This window comes from Galeopterus variegatus, unplaced genomic scaffold (assembly GCF_000696425.1).
Source record: "Galeopterus variegatus unplaced genomic scaffold, G_variegatus-3.0.2 Scaffold18, whole genome shotgun sequence".
Lineage (NCBI taxonomy): Eukaryota > Metazoa > Chordata > Mammalia > Dermoptera > Cynocephalidae > Galeopterus > Galeopterus variegatus.
This window is the reverse complement of record NW_007726129.1, coordinates 1100731-1119729: the sequence shown is the minus strand read 5'-3', so window position 1 is coordinate 1119729 and position 18999 is coordinate 1100731. Positions and strand designations below refer to the sequence as shown.

The following is an 18999-nucleotide window of genomic DNA, read 5'->3' as shown; positions in this document are numbered from 1 at the left end:
CATTCCCAGCTTTCCACCAAGCCGGCGGAAGATGCCAGGTACTCCTTTTTAGATGTTTCCACCGACCCCCCCCCCCCCGCCTGGCAGCTGAGGCACTGGCTCAAGGCCTCACAGCAAAGGGGAAGCAGATATCTTGGTTCAAAGAAGCCACTTTGGTGTTGGATGGCAGCAGTGTGCAGATTTGAGAGTAGAAGGGTTGGCATGGTGTCCGGTGTTGGAGATGGCAACAGAAGTATCATCACCAATCCAGACTAGTGGTGTGATTGGGTCACATACTGGCCATGACTACCAACCTTTTCTGTTTAAGACAATTCATTTCTCTTGTTTGCAGCTGAGAATGCTGACGGATACCTCCTCCTCTATCTGATACATCCTCATGCTATTAGCGTGAGGTTTAACTTGCCTTGTCTGAGCCAACAACCACTCAGTGGGTGCTGCACTGTGGATTCTTTATTACCCAAGGAGACTGACAGGTCAAGTGTGCCCATGACAATTTCCAGAGCAAAGTCAGAACTCCTTCCCACAGCATGTGAAAGCAGTACATGTACCTCACCCAGAAAGCTGGACTAGCTAAGTACTTGAGCCAAGCAGCTCAGTCCCACCTTTGCTGATTCCATGTAGGTGGACAAAGGCAGCCAGAAGTCAAATCAGCCCACCAAGTCATGTGGTCATGTAGCTGCTCAGACACCCTATGACATTTGTTGTGCCGTTGATGCTTGTTCAGGATCAGGATAAGGAGTCCGAAGAAAAATCTGAAAACCCATTCACTGACGGCTCTTCAGTGAGAAGCCTCTGAAAATTACTCCTGGATTTTTGTGACAAAAGAGTGTGTCCCCTGAATAAATCTTTTTATTTATGCTTCATTTTGTCAGAAAATGGCAGCTATACGGCTCATCTTACTTCCTTTCTTCCTTGGCTGCCAGGAATCTCCAAGCTAAACTTACTCCCTTGATGCAGTCACCATTGGTCTCATCTCAGAGTCCTTGCTCCCTTCCTCTGCATGGTTTTTTTTTTTGGGGGGGGGGGGTGCAGCTGGCCATATGCATGGTTTTTTATCTTCCTGAGAGTAACAATCCTTTGGGGAGGAGCTTTTGCTGCATATTTCTTCTGATGCTTTTGTGGAAGTAGGCCTGCCCCACCGTTGTTGCCTTGTCTCTCTGAGGAGACTGTACTAATATCCAGAAAATGTAGAGCTGAGCACACAGCAGCCCCTCAAAAATGCCTGTGAATGGTCCTCCAAGATCCAGTTGGTCCCTTGTCCCTCCAGCTATTGCTCCAGGGTGGCTCAGATCACTTTTAAGAGTTGCCTTTAGTCCTCACTGCAACATTCCAGTAGATATCATTTACCTCTTTTAGTGACAAGGAGAATAAGGCTGAGAGAGGTTCACAGTTAAGATCACCCAGTGAGGAGGGCCAGACCTGGATTCCAAGGTCCCTCAGAGCCAGGTGGGGGCTGAACTGCAGGTTCTCTGTTCCTATTCCAGACCCTGGCCCAACCAGGGTACACCAGGGTGCAGCACGATCCTTTAACATAGAGAAGAGTGTCTGGGATATGCCATTTGGCCAGGGTATGCATACCCACGCCTCTGGGTATTCAGATAGCTGGCAATCTGGCTTGGATCCCTGGTCCTTCCCCTGTGTGACTGAGGGAAACCTGCTAATCCTCCCTGTGCTGCCTTGGTTTCCTCTTCTATGAAGTACAGACAATAACACCCACTCTTGCAAATCTCCAGATGCATCAGAAAAGCAACAGTCTGGTGCCAGACACCCAGCAGGCACTCCCTGGAGTTCCCCAAAGCTTTGTTTAGGGACAGCTCCCATAGGATTGTGGGAGGGGGGGGGGGGGTGTAAGCAGTGGCTGGATGTCTGTATTGCCCTAAGCTTCAGGCTGCCCGTTCAGGCCTCAGCTATTCCAAAAATTCCAGGGCAGGTCTGGGCATGCCTGTCAGGCCAAAGCTGTTCAGACACTACCTGAGACCCCCAGTGAACCTGAGCATGGCCTGGGCCTGGGGGCTGCCGGTGAGGTACACAGGTGTTTTCCCACAAGCAACTGTGAATGCACCAGTTGCAGCTGGGGATACAGGTGACCCTCCTGATCACTGTACACACAGTCATCTGCCTGAGGTGCCCTTCCAGGACCTCCCCACACTCTGCCCACAGGTCGGAGTGGGCTAGATAAGCAGGCTCATTTACACCCCTTGGAGCAGAGGTATGGGCCTTGAGCTGGGGAGCCCCAGGACAAGGACCTGCGGCTCACTGTTTTTGTGCCTTCTGACCCTTTGCAATCCCCATCAGGAAGTATCACAATCACTCACCGGGGTGCAGGGTGTCCCCCATCCTGCAGACACAGCCAAGGTCTGGGTGAAAAGGAGTAAGAGGAGGAGTAGAAAGGTGGGTAGTGGGAGGAGCTGGCTTAGCCTGAAGGGATCTGGCAGGACTCAGCCAATGTGGCTCCAGGTCCCTCCAGTTACCCTGCGAGGGGCCAGAGGCTGGGCTCTGGTCCAAGCTGATCCTAGCAATGCAGTCCAGGCCAGCCTCTGGGGAGAGAGATCCTCCCAGGACTAGGGGAGGAGGGATGCTGGCTCCTGCTTGGACCACTTGAATGAGGCTAGGGGCAGACAAGGGCATGGGGAGGAAGGAGGAGGGAGGGCACCCACATTGCTGTGAAGCCTGTAAAACGTCCATGGTGTCCAGCAGCCCATGCCACCTCCACACATAGCAGACAGGTGATTACACACACATAGCTATCACTCACCAAACACCTCAGTCATGTCATCATCACAGACAGATCAGAGGTCAAGATTACATCACCTGACAAATGTCAATAACTCACGTTTCCTACCTATCTCCATCATGGTCACAGACATCACAAACATTTGTCCTCGGTCATATCACCATCCTTATCACTGACAACCCTGCAAGCAACAGTGGCCATGAGAATGCCCTGACCTGACCCTGCCTTCACCCTGTGGTACCCTCAGCTACACGCTTGCACAAGCACAATTACTCATGCATAGCTGCCACATATACAGACACATGCTCTCAGCGGTGTTCCACTCTAAGAGTGGTCCCTGTCAAGGACAGCCCCAGGGGGCTCCTGGGGTAGGAGATAGAAAAAGGGACAGACACCTGGGAGGAGGGAGGAGGGGCTCACTTCCAGGCCCAGTCCTAATAGCTAGGTAGAGTTAAGGCCCTGTAATCTCACACTTGGTATGAATGCCCCGAGGCAAGTTACAGAACCGCTCCACGCCTCCCTTCTCTCCTTCCTAAATGCTAGTAACTGTACCTACCCTATGGGGGAATTTGGGAGGATTACGCGAGTTAATTCACATAGAATGCCTAGACAAGCCCTACACCGGGGTCAACACGAGCGCACTCCCGGCAGTTACCCATAGACCTCCTAAGCAGGTACACCCTTCTCTCTTACCGGGCCAGAGTGCAGGGGGGTGCAGCGGGAGGGAGGGCAATTGCAGCGTCAGGGACGCTGAATCCCAAATGGGGAACCAAAGTGAGAAGAGGATGGGGCGGCTCACAGAAGGTGAAGGGGCAGGAGTCTGGGCTTCGGCTGCGCTCCCAGCTGGGAAGGGCCGGAGATGTGGGCTTGGCTCAGTCCCGGAGCCCGGCGGCCCGGCTGGCTGGCCTCCCTAGGCGGCCACGTCTGCAGCCCCCGCCCGCGGCCCGCAGGGGAGGAGCCGGGGTGGGGAGCGCGGCCCGGCCGCGGGCACCCGGGGCCAGGGAAAATCGTGTTTACGCGCGCGGAACGGGTAGTCAGTGGCGGCGCAGATGAAGAAATGTTGAGGCAGCATCGACGTGTGCGCGCGAGGTCCGGATGTGCGTGCGGGCGCGGGCCCCGGGGCCGGCCCCCCTGCCCCGCCAAGGCCCCCACCGGGCGCGCCCTCACCGTCCGAGTCCTCTCGCTCGGCGCGCTCCCCGTAGTCCACCCAACTGAGCCCCTCGAGGTTGTCATAGTCGCCGCGCCGCGGCCCGTCCACCGGCACCACGGTGAAGTGAGGCATCGCGAGCGCTTCGGCCCGCCGCGCCCGCCGCCCAGGCCTCCTGCCGGCTGTCCCCGGCGCCCCGGGCCGGCACGCCCCGCCCGCTCGCATTCCTCCCCGCTGCGCTCACTTCCTCCGCCCGCCCCCCGGGCCGCCCCTCCGGGGCGGGAAGCGGGAAGGACCGGGTCCGGCTCCTCCCCAAGGGGGATCCGGTGGCGTGAAGACCCCTGGGCGGGAGGGTCCCTAAGTGGCTCCACGCCCTGGGGGAGGGCCCGAGTCCTGTGTGACCTTGGGTGAGGGGCCGCCCTCTCTGAGCCCTATCTGTGGTACTTGTCAAATGGGGAAAACGCGCTTCCACCTCTTGGGGCTATTGAGGGCTCCGTGAGATGGGGTGCGGGATGCACCGGCTCTGCGCCCCGGGCCTAGCAGGCGCTCGGCGGCATTTCTGTTACTAGGTAGGGGAGCGGGAAGGGTAGGCAGGACCGGCCCAGGACCGCAGTGGCCACCTCAGGCCTGCCCAAGGCCTCCTCCGTCCCCGGATACCGCCTCCGTATTTCCATCACCTCGGCCACCCACTGCTCCTCCGCCTCGCAGGAAACCGAACCCCCGCGAAGGTCCCGTCCCGTCCCCGCGCCCCCTCGGTGCGGCCTCTCCTGGTGGAGGCGGCTGGGGATTCTCGGCCCTTCCCCAGAGGCTGCTGCCTCCTCGGTAGGGAGGACACCCAGCCCCTCTCCCGGCCCCAGTTGTCTCTTTGGGATAGTTCACTGGGTGCTTTAGCCATGTTCTTTCATTTTAACTTTGTCTTTTACTGTCTCACCTTCTGGGGGTTCCTTTACCCAAGCCGTTTACTTATTTGCTCCTAACTTCTTTTCTTTCACTTTTCTCTCCACTGTTTCAGATACCTCACCAACTGGCTTTACTTTAGCATCTTTATCTTTCTGGGCGACCTTCCAACTACTTTTTTCTCTATCAGAAAACCCCAGAGCCCATCTTACGTGTCTATCTCCATTCTTCTCCCTTTCATGGCTAGACGGCTTTCGAACATCACAATCGGTGGGGAAGATACCGACCGACCTCAGGCTCTGCTCCCGCTGACTGCCGCCTCCTCGCCGCCTCCGGCCCTGGGGCGGAATCAGGGTGAACCCCCGAGATGACCACCCTCTGAGCCCTCCCCCCAGCAGGCGTCGCGGGCGGGGCCTGTGGACCTGACCTCCCGCCCCTCACGCCACCTGCAGCCGCCCACAGCAGCAGCCTTCCAACTGGACTCCCTGCTCACTGCAGAGCCGCCTCTTCTTCTTTTTTTTTTTTTTTAAAGATGACCGGTAAGGGGATCTCAACCCTTGGCTTGGTGTTGTCAGCACCACGCTCAGCCAGTGAGCGAACCGGCCATCCCTATATAGGATCCGAACCCGCGGCCTTGGTGTTATCAGCACCGCACTCTCCCGAGTGAGCCACGGGCCGGCCTCAGAGCCGCCTCTTCTGACCAGAAAGCCCTAGCTCCTCTCTTGGCCCACAAGGCCCTGCTTGATCTGGACCTGCCCACCTCTCCAGGTGCATCCCTCACCATCCTGCTCCCCAGCTTCAGCCCTTCAAACCTCCTTCACCTCCTCAGACTCAAGGAGTTTCTAGGTGTCACCCACTGTTCATTCTAAGAGAACTAGCCTCTGTCCCCACCCTCATTTACCAAGCTCCTTCTTATCCAGGAGATCTTGGTAGGGAGCCCCGCCTCCTCCTGGAGGGCTTCTTAGTTCCTCACCTGGCCACCCCACCCCCCATGGGTTCCCCTGATACACTCTTCCTTCATAGTACCCATCACAGGCAGAAAAGTGCTGGTGGGAATCTTTGATTAATGTTTGTTGTGCCCACTAGACTTATGGACTTCACAAGGACGGGACCCCATCAGTCTTGTCACCCTGGTATCCCCAGTACCTGGCCCCAACAAGTTTTCTGAATAAATAATAAACAGGTGTGCCCTTGAATCTTCCCAAATGTTCTGCAAAGGTTCCCCGTAGCTGCCACCCTGCCCTACACACCCTGAGGCTTCAGGGGTGGGGTCAGTTGCTGTGTGGGGGAGATAGGCCACTACAGCCCAACGGACAGCTTTAGAGAGGACTCTGGGGGAACTCTGGGACTAGTATACAACTTCCTGCATGCCACTGACTGCCCAAGTAGCCTGTACTATTAGAGTCCTCACAGGAAAAATAACCTCACAGGCAAAAATCAAAAGACATTTGAAGAGCACAGACATTTCAAAAGAAAACATCAGGAAAATTGTTAGAATGCATGGATCAAAAATGAGCCTCATGGGGGCCGGCCCGTGGCTCACTCGGTAGAGTGCGGTGCTAATAACACCAAGGCCCCGGGTTCGGATCCCACATGGGGATGGCCGGTTCGCTCACTGGCTGAGCGTGGTGCTGACAACACCAAGTCAAGGGTTAAGATCCCCTTACCGGTCATCTTTAAAAAAAAAAAAAAAATGAGCCTCATGAACATATTACAAAAGATAAGAGAGGATATTAGTAATATGAAATAAGAAAATATAAAAAAGAACAACCAGAAATATAAGGTATGAAAAACATAACTGTTTCAGTGATCTATCTATATAGCAAATCACCACAAAATATAGGGGCTTAAAATAACAATCAACAATAACATTTATTGGCTCACAAATGTGCAAATTGTGTAAAGCTTATCTCTACTCTATATGGCATCAATTGGGGCTGGAGGACACACTTCCAAAATGACTCAGTCACATGACAATGACCAGCGAGTTGTTCCTGGCTGTAGGATAGGAGCCCACTGGGGCTGTGGGCCCAGGATATTGGGTCCTTTACATGTGGGCCTCTCTATGCACTATTTGGCTTCCTCACCATTCCATTTAAGCACCCAAGAAGCAGGGAGCAGAAGCTGAAAGTTTCTTATGGGTAGGCCGAGGCATCATTTCTGCCATATTCTACTGGTCAAGCGGTTACAAAGCCCAGATTCAAGAGGGGTGGGAAAGCACAGACCCCATCTCTGGATGGGTAAGTATCAAAGAAATGTAGGACCATGTATTAAAATTACCACATGGGCTGGCTGACACTCACACCTGGATCCATGTGTAAAAAGTTTATTTTCATATGGGAGAGCATGGTGCTGGTAACACCAAGGTCACAGGTTCAGATCCCCAAACTGGCCAGCCACTAAAAAAAAAAAAAAAACACCCAACAAAAACAACAATATGGGCCGGCCCGGTGGCGCACTGCTACAGTGCGCCGCTTGGGAAGCGCGGCGGCGCTCCTGCCGAGGGTTCGGATCCCACATACAGACCGGTTCCCGCTCACTGGCTGAGCGAGGTGCAGGGGCAACACCGAGGGTTGCGATCCTGTTGCCGGTCCCAGGCCGGTACGGGCGCGACACTGGGGGTTGCGATCCGTTGCCGGGCACGAAAAAAAGACAAAAAGACAAAAAAAAAAAAAAAAACAATATAATTATCACAATCATATTTGTTTTTGTTTTTGTTATTTTTAAAGATGACCGGTAAGGGGATCTTAACCATTGGCTTGGTGTTGTCAGCACCATGCTCAGCCAGTGAGCGAACCGGCCATTCCTATATAGGATCCGAACCCGTGGCCTTGGTGTTATCAGCACCGCACTCTCTCGAGTGAGCCACGGGCCGGCCCCACAATCATATTTGTTTTTTGTTTCTTTTAAAAGATGACCGGTAAGGGGATCTTAACCCTTGACTTGTTGTTGTCAGCACCACGCTCACCCAGTGAGCTAACCGGCCATCCCTATGTAGGATCCGAACCCATGGCTTTGGTGCTACCAGCACCGCACTCTCCCGAGTGAGCCACGGGCCAGCCCAGCCACAATCATATTTGAAATAAAGAATACAACAGATGATCTAATAGCAGAATGGTTATAATTGAGAATGAATTAGTAAATTGGATAGACCAAATTAAAGCATTCTCCCAAAAGAAGGGAAAACAATGAAAAAGAAGATTAAAAGAAAGATACTGAGGATAGAAATAGAAGTTTTAAAATCTGTGTAATAGAGGGCTTGCCTGTGGCTCACCTGGGAGAGTGTGGTGCTGATAACACCAAGGCCACAGGTTCGGATCCTATATAGGGATGGCCGGTTAGCTCACTTGGGAGAGCGTGGTGCTGACAACACCAAGTCAAGGGTTAAGATCCCCTTACTGGTCATCTTAAAAAAAAAAAAAAGGTTAATTTTATGGTACATAAATCTCACTTCAATAAAAAATTGCTAGAACTATAGGGAAAAACTGATTAGTACACCATCAGATGTGGAAGATTTCAACACAACTGTCATGGCTACAAATAGGTCAAGAAAAAAACAGCAAAGATACAAGATTTTTTTTTTTGTCCTTTTTTGTGACCGCACTCAGCCAGTGAGCGCACTGGCCATCCCTATATAGGATCCGAACCCGCAGCCTTGGCGCTCCCAGCTCTGCACTGTCCTGAGTGAGCCACGGGGTCGGCCCAAGATACAAGATTTTAACATGTTGAAATTTAGTCATTTGCATTACGATTTTCATTTTGCATTTTCCTAGTGACTAATAAGGTTGACTGCCTTTTTATATGCTTATTGGCCATTTGGGTATCCTTTCTTATAAAGTTCTTATTCAAATGTCTTGCCTATTTTTATATTGAGTTGTCTGTCTCTGGATACAAGCCCTTTGTCAATTACACACGTTGAAAATGTCTCCCATTCTGGGCTGGCCCGGTGGCGCACTGGATAGTGCGCCACTTGGGAGCGCGGAGACCCTCCCGCCGAGGGTTCGGATCCCATGTGGAGACCAGTTCCTGCTCACTGGCTGAGCGCGGTGCGGGTGCAACACCGAGGGTTGCGATCCCGATACCGGTCAGTAAAAAAGAAAAGACAGAAAGAAAAAAAAAAAGAAAATGTCTCCCATTCTGTGGCTTCCTTTTTCATTTTTATAATAGTATTTGATAACGAACAGAAGTTATTCATTTCAATGTAATTCAATGCATCAAGTCTTTTCCTTTGTTATTACTGTATATTGTGTCCAGTGTCCCTATGTTGAGGTCACAAATATATCATTCTCCTACACTACCTTCTAGGAGTTTTTTATTTTTTGGTGGCTGGCCAGTAGGGTGACCTAAACAGCCAGGCTTTGTATGTTGTATTCTGTACAGTGTAAGATAGAGGTCAATATTTTTTTTTCCTTTCCCACCCCCAAATGGATACCTAATTGTCCTAGTTTGTCTTTGAGTTAATTATTGCTGTTGTCCTCCACCTCAAATCCACTTCTCCTTTCTATACAGACAACTCCCAATACCAGACACAGAGGTAACAAACAACCTAACATAGATGTCTCCACCAGCTCCAACATTTGTATAAGGTCTAATCCCTTATTTCGTATCATTCACAGTGGTTCTACTTATCTGATCAAACATTGACTGATATAACATTCTTTTTTTTTTTTTATAGAACCTGCGGCCTTGGCGTTATCAGCACCACACTCTCCTGAGCGAGCCACGGGCTGGCCCTGATATAACATTCTTAAAGAAGAACATGGTGGGAAGACCCACTCTACCAGATAGCAAAACTTTATTTTAAAGTTGCCATAATTAAGACATTGTGGTATTTATATAATGATAAACCAATAGTCCAAATAAACAGAACAGGATTTGAAAATAGATCCACACATATATGGACCCTTGATTTATAACATAGGTGGCACTGGAATCTTTCTTTCTCCCAATTTCAGGTTCCTATGGAAGGAACTTAGATCTCTGGCTCTGGTCCACTTGGAGAAGAAAGTGGCCAAAGAAAGAGGACCTGTAGTGAGCCAAGTAGACAGCATTAGTTTCCTTTTTTTTTTCAAGGTTTTTTCTTTTAAGACTTGGTGATCTTTCCACCTCCAAACCTGTACCCCTCCCTGGATTTGGGGGGGTAAATATCTACGTTTTAAAATTAAAAGAAATATCATCTGCTTTATTCTCTTCAGACTGCACCCTGATCTAAATTTGGGGTGGTGGTGGCTGAACACTTTTTTTTTTAAAGATGACCGGTAAGGGGATCTTAACCCTTGACTTGGTGTTGTCAGCACCACGCTCAGCCAGTGAGCGAACCGGCCATCCCTATGTGGGATCCGAACCCGGGGCCTTGGTGTTATCAGCACCGCGCTCTCCCGAGTGAGCCACGGGCCGGCCCTCCACCTCCATTTAAAAATCAGTTTATAAAAAAATCAGAGGACCTTATCTGAAAAATCAAATCCTTACAAATTTCTCTCCTGATAATTTCAAATAAGTTCTTGTTTATTTTACAAATAGTGTCAGCTTAAACAACAACAAATTTAAGCTTTCAGAGGGAGCCTAGGAACCCACCCACTGTCACATGCCATGATGGGATTGACACTGAAGTCAGTTCCTCTGTATTCTTCTGTGGGCTCAGGCTTTTAGCATAAGAATTTGGTAAGATGCCTCTGTCCTTCCTGAGATAACCATTCACCTTGAGCAGCTAGGGCTAGACCACAAGATCCCTCACTGACCAAGAGTCCACCTGACCCCACTCCCACCACTGAAGAAGGAAGAACACTTACACCTGGATCCATGTGAAAAATGTTTATTTTCAGCATGGGCTTGTGCCTGGATGACTAAGAGGGGGACTTTGTGAGACTCCTCCACAGTGACCCCTGGGGAAACTGGCCAGGTCACCAGAGCCACAGGATGACAATTTGGAGGGTGGCAGTAGCCACGAAGCCTGGACCGAGGTGTGGGGAGGCTTTTGAGGGTGTCTGGAGGACCTGACTGGTTGGCCACTTGGTCACGTCCAGGTGTCCCTTCTGAGGCTGAGGCAGGAGGTGGGAGTGGCAGGACGTCCTCACACGCCTGTCTGGAAACTCATCCTCCACAGGCTTCTGCTCATTGTTTTCCTCTCTCACCTGGAGTGAGAGTCAGCAGTCAGAATCTTCCACAGCAATCCTCTCACCCACTCAAACCACTGAACCATCCTTTGGCCCAGTCCAGCATACCCGTTCCACTTGTCTGAAGACCCGTAGCAGGTTTCCTCGAAGGACACCTTGAAGCTCTTCCTCACTCCAGCCACGACTCAGCAACTCCTCTATCAGTATGGGGTATGTGGACACATCCTCCAGCCCCTGAGGGAACCTGTGTGGCCACCCACCAGCCAGGTGTGGGATCTTAGCCCTGATCCTGATCTCAGGCCTGCTGTCCCACCAGCCCCAGTCACATATGGAAAACTGAAGGCCAAGTTATTCAGGCTAGTGAATGCAACTTTGGAAGCTCCTTGAGGGCTGAGCTTCTGTAGCCTCTACTGGCTGAGCAGATGGTCAGCCCACAACAGATCTGGCAGGCTGGGGGTGGAGCGTGTGCTGGGCAGAGGAGATCTGCCTGGGGGAAGGAGAGTACTTAGCAAGCATGATGATCAAGAGTGGGTCTTCTGGGCCACAAGAGGGACAGGGAGAATCTAGGAAACAGGCCCTGAGAGGGGGGATGTCAGGTGGGCTGGATGATCACAGCCTGTGGTTGAGGCCGGAAGGATGGGAGGACCCCAAGATGGGGAACTAAGACTAAAGGACTCCCTGCTGTATCCCAGCTGAAGACAAACCCTGGGAAAACACTCACCGGCCAGACCCATCATAATTTCCACCAATTCCGATGAACTCAGATCCAATGACTGCCCTGATGTGGTCAAAGTGATCTGCAGGGTGGAAGTTAGTGGTGGCAACACTACACTGGAGTCAGACCCTGGGACCAACCCTGGTCTGAGGAAGCTCAACGCTGGCCAATCTCCCCGCCCACAGCACTCCAGGCCATGGCAGTTGACTCCATAGAGTTCATGGCCAGTCATGAGCCCTGAAGTGGTTACAGGTTGGATCCTGGACCTGAAGTGGACCTCAGAGCCACCCTTTGGACCGTTTCTTGCCCAGGAGCCACCCTGCCTCTGGGCTCCTTGAGAGCCTGGTGGGGACTCTGCCTGTGCTGCCCAGAGATGTGGGGAATGAGAGAGTTTCAAGGACTGGGAGCAAAAGTGAGACTCAGAGGCAGAGGCATCAAACCCATTAGCACTGACTCTGTGGCCTCAGATCTGGGTGGCAGTGAAGAGCTGTGTCTGCTGCCCCTGGGTTGTTGGAAGGTCTGCCCATTGCCCAAGAAATGTGCCAGACTGATGGAGCTGTCCTGAGGGCCACAGTGGCCACAGCCCAAGCCAGAGCAGCACAATGAGCCGATGTGGGGCTCACCTGCCACGGTGGACACATTAGCAAACAGGTTGCACTGCAGCACCCCCATGGACAGTGTCACCATCACGATGCCACCATTCTTCTTCTGCAGAGAAGACAAAGGGATAATCAGCTTGGCCCTTCTGGCCTGATGGCACACCTCCTGTGCTGTGGGGGCCCCATAGGACAGTGCTCAGTCCTGGCTTCAGGGGTTGGAAGAAACTTCACCTCTCTGGGTTTTTGGGTCTCTGGGTGGAAGTGATTTGGCCTTGAGTTTCAGAGGAGAAGGGTTAACCAGCATTGGGCCCAGGGTATTGTGGGGTCATGCAGTGAGACCTAGGACAGTCATTTTCTTTGTTCAGGATCAAGAATATTTGGATGAAGCACACCTAGCCCTGGATTTGAGGGCTGGGGTGGCTGCTCACCAGAAGCTGCAGGATGTCATCAGGAACATTCAGCAAGTTGTTGCACACGGCTCTGGCAGCTGAGTGGGAGAAGATCACAGGAGCCCGCGACACCTCCAGGGCCCGCCTTACCAAGGTGTCTGATGCATAGGACAAGTCTATCATCATGCCCAGGCGATTCATTTCCCCCACCACTTTCTGTAGAGACAATTGTTTTTTTGTTTTCTTTTGTTTTGTTTTTGCAGGGGTGGGGAATAGGGGGGAGAGGTGTTGGGGCACACAGGTCTGTGCACATATCTGTAGGGAACAGGTGGGGTAGAATAAAGAATAGGAGTCCTCACCTCACCAAAGCTTGTCAACCCACTGACGTTGGCATAGAAGTGTCTGAACTTGCTGGAACTCTCTGCCCTGCAGGACAGCCAGGGGAGGGCAATCTAGTTGGGCACACCTTGGCCATCAGAGCCTGGGAGCCCTCTGTCTATCCATCCATCCCACCTCTAGAACAGGTGAGGACCCAGAGCCAGGTGCTTTCTGGAAGCATGAGGGACCTCCTGAGAGTCCTACCTCCCTCTGAGGATCCCTATATCCTCAATCTCTCTGGTCAGGCCCATCCTAAGGATGGGGCAGTTTCCCTACCACACTGTCTACCATTCCACCTTGGCCAGCACTATGCTCACCAGGGTGTGCTGCAGGTGAAGGTGAGCGCCAGATAGCGCACTCCCAGCAGGTAGAAACTGCGCAGCACAGAGAGGCTGCTGTCCAGTGAGTGACCCCCTGCCACACCAATGAGGCAGGCCAGCTTTTGAGTGCTGTTCAGACCTAGAAGAGGGTGGAAGGTCAAGTGATCAGAGTCCAGGAACAGAACCACCAGAGTGAGCCTCTGACTATCCCCCCATCCATCCGCCCACCTTCAGCCGAGGTCACAAGCTCCAGTTCAGAGTAGGAGGCACACATGCGGCGAATGAGGTCTATCTGCTCCAGGGTGAGGCGCACGGCGTCCTGGTCCTGAGTGTGGCATGGGACGTGGGCCGACCAGAACTGAGGGAAGGTCGCGGGATTCAGAAAGAGGCCAGGGTGGTCTCCACCCCCTAGGCCTGCCCCTCCTGCCCCAGTCTTCACAGAACCCATTTGGGTCAGTGGCCTCAAGTGAGGCACTGCATGACCCCATGGTACCTTGATGACTATTAATCTTGCTGCCAGCAGCCAAACTGTGGGCTCCTGACACATCATGCACTGCCACCTGTCTGTGTGTTATGAGAATGTTCCAAAGCCAATCCTCCATGTTCTTTGTGGTTCCAGCAGCCCCCACTCTCACCAGGGATTTCTGGTCATTTTTTGTGTCTCCACAGATCCCGGGCACCCATGCAGCTTGCTTGGCTTGGCCTCCAAGGCCCCCCACAGTCCCCCGCTGGTACATGATGGCACATTGCATGCTGCATGGTACGTAGTCACCCAGAGGCTGGCCTACCCGGGATTCTGTGGCCCCAACATTCCCCAGTAGCCATGCTGTGGCATCACCCTGTGTGTCCCTGTGGTACCTGGGCGCCCACGAAGCCATCTCTAAGCCTGTCTATGTTGGTCTGGCCTTGGCTGAAATTGCGCAGGTTAACATCCTGTAGCCTGTTCTGGAAAAGCTGTTGCAGGAGCTGGGGCAGGTCGTTGTGGCTGGGGGTGTCAAGACAAGGTCAGTGTGGGGATATGTCCTCCAGGTCAGGTAGGGCATATCAACGTGGCCAGGCCTACCCCTCCTATACCGCACCTGATTCCCCCGCACACAGACAACATGTGACCTCCTGAGGCTGGGTTGGAGGGAGGGGGTTCCACCAGGAATGCGGTAATGGGGGGTAGGGCACCCATGGGTGATAGAGAAGAGAGGGCATACAGGGTAGCGTGGGGGAGCCCCCTCCCATTCCCAGGGATGCCTCAGCCCCCGCCTGCCCCCACGCCATATCTACGCACCCGTCCACGAGAGGGAAGTTCCGCATCAGGGCCCGCACGCGCCCCTCCAGGCCCACCACGCTGGGGTCTCCTGGTGTGGTTGGGGTGCTCGGGGTGCCTGGCACGGTGGGGGTGCTCGGGGTGCCTGGCACGGTGAGGACGCTGGGTGTCCCCAGCGTGGTCCAGGTGCAGGTTATGGGCTGCGGCAGCAGCAGCAGCAGGAGCAGGAGCAGCAGAGGCCACCGGCCGTGCGCGTGGGGACTCTCGAGGCCCGTGCGCTGCATGTTGCGCAGGGGCCGGTGGCGGGAGCTTGAGTGGAGCAGGCGAAGGGCAGAGGGCGACGATGGGGTCCCGACAGTCGATGTAGGTGAAACAGCGCTGCGGACTCGCGAGGAGGGGGTTGCAGTCACGCGACTCTAAGATGGACGCGAGGGGATCCACGTCGCCGCACGGCGCGGCCGCCAGGGGGCGCCACGGTCCTCCCGCAGCCAACGAGGAGGGCGCCCCCAGCGGGCCACCGGCCTCCCAACGCGACGTGGGCTGCTTCCGCCCCTGCCCCTGGCTCGGTGGACCGGAAACCTGGGGAGGAAGCCAGTGGGGCGACTGCGAGGGGCCCACTCATCCCCCAAATCAAACCCGCTAGCCAGGGCCACATGGGATGTTAGCTGCCTGAATGTGTCCTGTCCCCAAACAGATCAAATATTCCATGAAATTCCAAACTCTGACTCAGAAGAGTGAATTAGATCTATGTGTTTTGACCGACAGAAAAATAATCCCTATAGGCTGTTAAAATGAAATTTAAGAACAGTATTTTGGGGAGACCATTTTATTTTAGCATTTAGTGTTGAATTTTGTTTCTGTACATATGTTAATACACACACACAAGGCCTTAGGGGAGTATGCACACCAAATTTTACAACGTTAATAGTGGCCATCTTGGAAAGAGGGTTACCTCTACTTGGTCACTTTACATCTCATCTTTTTCTGTAGAATGGTCATCCCAGCTGAGGGAAGTCATGGGCATTGCTGGCGAGGGCTGACGGAGGATGGTAGGGGTTTGACAGAGGCACCAGAACAGTAGCTGGACCTTGAAAGGGTGGGGTCTAGACCAGGCAGAGGAGTGGAGAGGGCATCTTAGGTTGGCCAACTGCTCAGACAGAGGTCTGGCTTGGACAGGACCCTATTGTGGGGGAGGAACTGGAGGACCCTCCAACGCATAGAGTGGTGGGGCAAGGTCAGGTTAAGGCCCTTGGTATCTAGAGCATGAGGGGTCTTGGTCTGACACATCACTTCACCTGGGGCAGAAATCCTCCTTCCCGACAAGGTAGTTTCCAGGCTGGCCTGAGGCCTGGACAGAATAATTCAACATTTCCTGCTGAAAAAGCCATGACACAGGGGGAAAAGATCTAAGAACTGCACGTAGGTGGCATTTGAACCTCCTGGGTTTGGATCTGGTCCTGCTGAGAGGGGCCGACAACGCAGACTGAATCTGAGTTGTCCCCCTTCTGCATCTGTGTCTTTCTCCTGTTCCTCTACCTGGGCTCCCTGATAAGTGGGCCCCCCCTTCTGGGTACCTTGGCTTCTGGTGACCATTGCAACTTTGCTAATAGTTTATCAAAAGTGCAGGAGCATTGCATGTACACCTGTTTCTTATATTAGGCTTAGGTGAAAGGAAGGGGCATAATGTTTATAATTTTTTAAATGTGACCAAATTAATACATAAACATAGTTTAAAATGTCTGGTTATGGTTGGCTTGGTAAATGAAAGTGTTGGGCTTTGGACTTACACCCTTCCAACCCGTTGTACAGACTGGGTCACAAACTCCTCACATGCCAGGCTGGTTTACCAGACCCCTCATATGCAGGTGATGGGCTAGGTAATTGGAAAAGATACCAGGAGCCACTGGCAGACGACACGAGCTCAGTCCTCAGCTTCCTCAGCAGTGGCAGTGGCCTCCCGAAGAGTCCAGGGGGCCCTGGCAGCAAAAGGAGCAGCCTCCCCATAGCCCCCTCAAGAGCGTCCCAGGGTCAGGGGACCCTGTGGATCAGAGCCGTTTGTCCTTTATGCTCAAGTCAATACCCAGGACACCTGGGTGCAAGTCTGACAACCAGGAACACCTGGGTGCCCACGCGTATCCACAGACAGTAGCCAAGGAACACTTGTGTGCACATGCACAGTTATCAGATGCTTGGCAAGATTCCAAACCCCCACCCCCACGCCCTGCCAGGGATCCTGACCACTTACTTTTTATTTTCCCTACAGAAAGTTACATTCCTCCTGATAACTTAAAAAGGTGGGGACCGGTAAGCTCAGTTAGTTACAGCACAGTGTTATAACACCAAGGTCAAGGGTTCAGATCCCCATACCAACCAGCCACCCCTCCACCCAAAAAAAGTTGGGCAAAATATTAAAAAGCATCTTCTGGGAGGTATCAGAGAGTTAGCAAGATATTGAAAAATTACTTGGCAAGGAGCCAGGGAGAGTGCAAGTCCAAAGACACAAGTCTGGCCTTTGGGTTGTTTCTTCCCCTAGGGGCTTTATGGGTCTAAAGAGAAAGGGATTAGCACCCAGGGTCCACCAAGGGAAAGAAGGATCCCAATGAACACTCTTAGTTTTTTTTTTTTTTTTTCCTTTTTGTCTTTTTTACTGACCGGTAACGGGATCGTAACCCTCGGTGTTGTGCCCGCACCACGCTCAGCCAGTGAGCGGGAACCGGTCTCCACATGGGATCTGAACCCTTGGTGGGAGCGCCGCCACGCTCCCAAGCGGCGCACTCTCCAGCGTGCCACCGGGCTGGCCCTTTGTTGGTTTTTTTTAAAGATGACCAGCAAGGGGATCTTAACCCTTGATTTGGTGTTGTCAGCACCACGCTCTCCCAAGTGAGCTCTGGGCCGGCCCTTGAACACTCTTAGTTTTGAATTGCAACACAGGAATGCACCCTAGGAGGAAGTGTGAATCAGAATTTGTGCCCCACAGGCCTGCAGCGATTCTGGTTATTAAGCAATTATCTCTCAACTCCAGACCAGCCTTCTATTCTCTGCTTTGTGATGTTGGGGCTGGAACTCCTGAAACCACATTCCGTAGACCCCTCTTGCCAGCTGGCTTCCTATTACATTCTGCCAATAGGAGTTACCAGAGGGAAACTGAAAGGTAGGAGGAGGAAAGAAGGACTTCTTTCCTGTTTTTCCTGTTCCTGTTGGTTCTGCTGCAGCAGTGACAGTTGGCTCTTTTTGGCTGTCACAGACCACCAGCCTTGCCACACCCATTCAGAGCTCCTGCACCAGCTGGGCAGAGCCTCTTCCTCAGAGGTCTGAAACCCAGCTCCTCAGGGCCCTCCTCTAAGCATCTGGAATCTAGTACCCGCCCTTTGTTCCCACAACCTTGGGAGGGGGCAGGAAGTTTCCCAAATTTGTTATCTTAGGTTACCTTCGTGTCTCCTTTGTGCATTTCCAGCACCTGTACAAACAATTTTCTCCATTTTTAAATACTTTGAGTGATTTTTCCTAAATGACCCTGACCGATAATCAGTTCAGCTTGGAAGTATGTGAAGTAGGATTAAGGTGATCTCAGAGTACTGTTCAATCCATCTGAAAAGAATCAAGGAGAGAGAACAGGCAAAAGGAATAGAAAGCATGAGAGAAATTTCTGAGCAGCAGTGCAGAAGCAATCCAACCTGGAACCTGAGGCAAAAGGAAAAATGTGTAGTCCTGTATGTTCTTTCTTTCTTTATTTATTTAAAGATGACCGGTAAGGGGATCTCAACCCTTGACTTGGTGTCAGCACCACGCTCACCCAGTGAGCTAACCGGCCATCCCTACATAGGGATCTGAACCCGTGGCCTTGGTGTTATCAGCACCTCACTCTCCCAAGTGAGCCACAGGTCGACCCGTATATGTACTTTAAAATGTACTTTTAATGGTTAATTTTTCCACAACATTCAAGTAGTTGAAAAGATATTAAAGAACTGACAAGTAGGTTTATTAAAATTCCATTATTTTACATTTACATATTTTTCTTATACCCTGTAGTGGATTGAATTATGCCCCCCAAAACTCATAGAAGCTTGAATTGTGTCCCCCGAGTTTTGTGTATTAGAAATTTAGCCCCCACTGAGACTGTTAAGAGGGTGGTAAATCCTATTATGGTAATTGAAAGGTGAAATCTTGAAGAGGTGATTGTGTTGTAGGAGCATGCTGTGGTGAATGGATTAGAAATGGTGGTCAGGGGCATGGTTCTGAGGGCATTAAAAGAGAGGAGAGTCTGTATCTCTGCTCTCTCTGCTTCCACCATCTTGCAACGTGAAACCCCAGGGTCACTGTCACCACCACCAGATGGACTTTGGACTTCCCAGCCTCAGAAACTAAACAATAAATTTTGTTTTCTTTGTAAATCACCCAGTTTCAGGTATTTTGTTATAAGCAACAAAAACGGACTAATACATACCCAAA

General features: G+C 52.1%; 2 protein-coding genes across 4 annotated transcripts in view; both read right to left on the bottom strand.

The window, feature by feature from the left end:
- SLC12A4 (solute carrier family 12 (potassium/chloride transporter), member 4) overlaps positions 1-5080 on the bottom strand; it is a 23728-nt gene extending 18648 nt beyond the window's left edge. Inside the window, exon 1 of one of the 3 annotated variants that reach the window (XM_008567318.1) lies at positions 4991-5080. Coding sequence is in view for 2 of the 3 variants with exons in the window: in XM_008567311.1 (XP_008565533.1) it covers positions 3902-4106 (205 nt within the window). In the remaining variant the exon portion in view is untranslated. Of the gene's footprint in view, positions 1-3901; positions 4147-4990 lie in introns of those variants that run through there. The other 2 variants (XM_008567311.1, XM_008567329.1) reach the window with 2 other exon arrangements.
- A 5494-nt stretch (positions 5081-10574) lies between these two features.
- On the bottom strand, positions 10575-14985 carry DPEP3 (dipeptidase 3). The gene is made up of 10 exons (XM_008567238.1): positions 14572-14985; positions 14151-14277; positions 13521-13650; positions 13290-13431; positions 12954-13020; positions 12634-12810; positions 12230-12314; positions 11613-11688; positions 11000-11135; positions 10575-10909 (listed from the first exon to the last, which is right to left on the bottom strand). The coding sequence occupies exons 1-10, from the start codon at positions 14832-14834 to the stop codon at positions 10679-10681; spliced, it is 1434 nt and encodes a 477-aa protein (XP_008565460.1). The 5' UTR covers positions 14835-14985; the 3' UTR covers positions 10575-10678.
- Positions 14986-18999: the final 4014 nt, after the last annotated feature.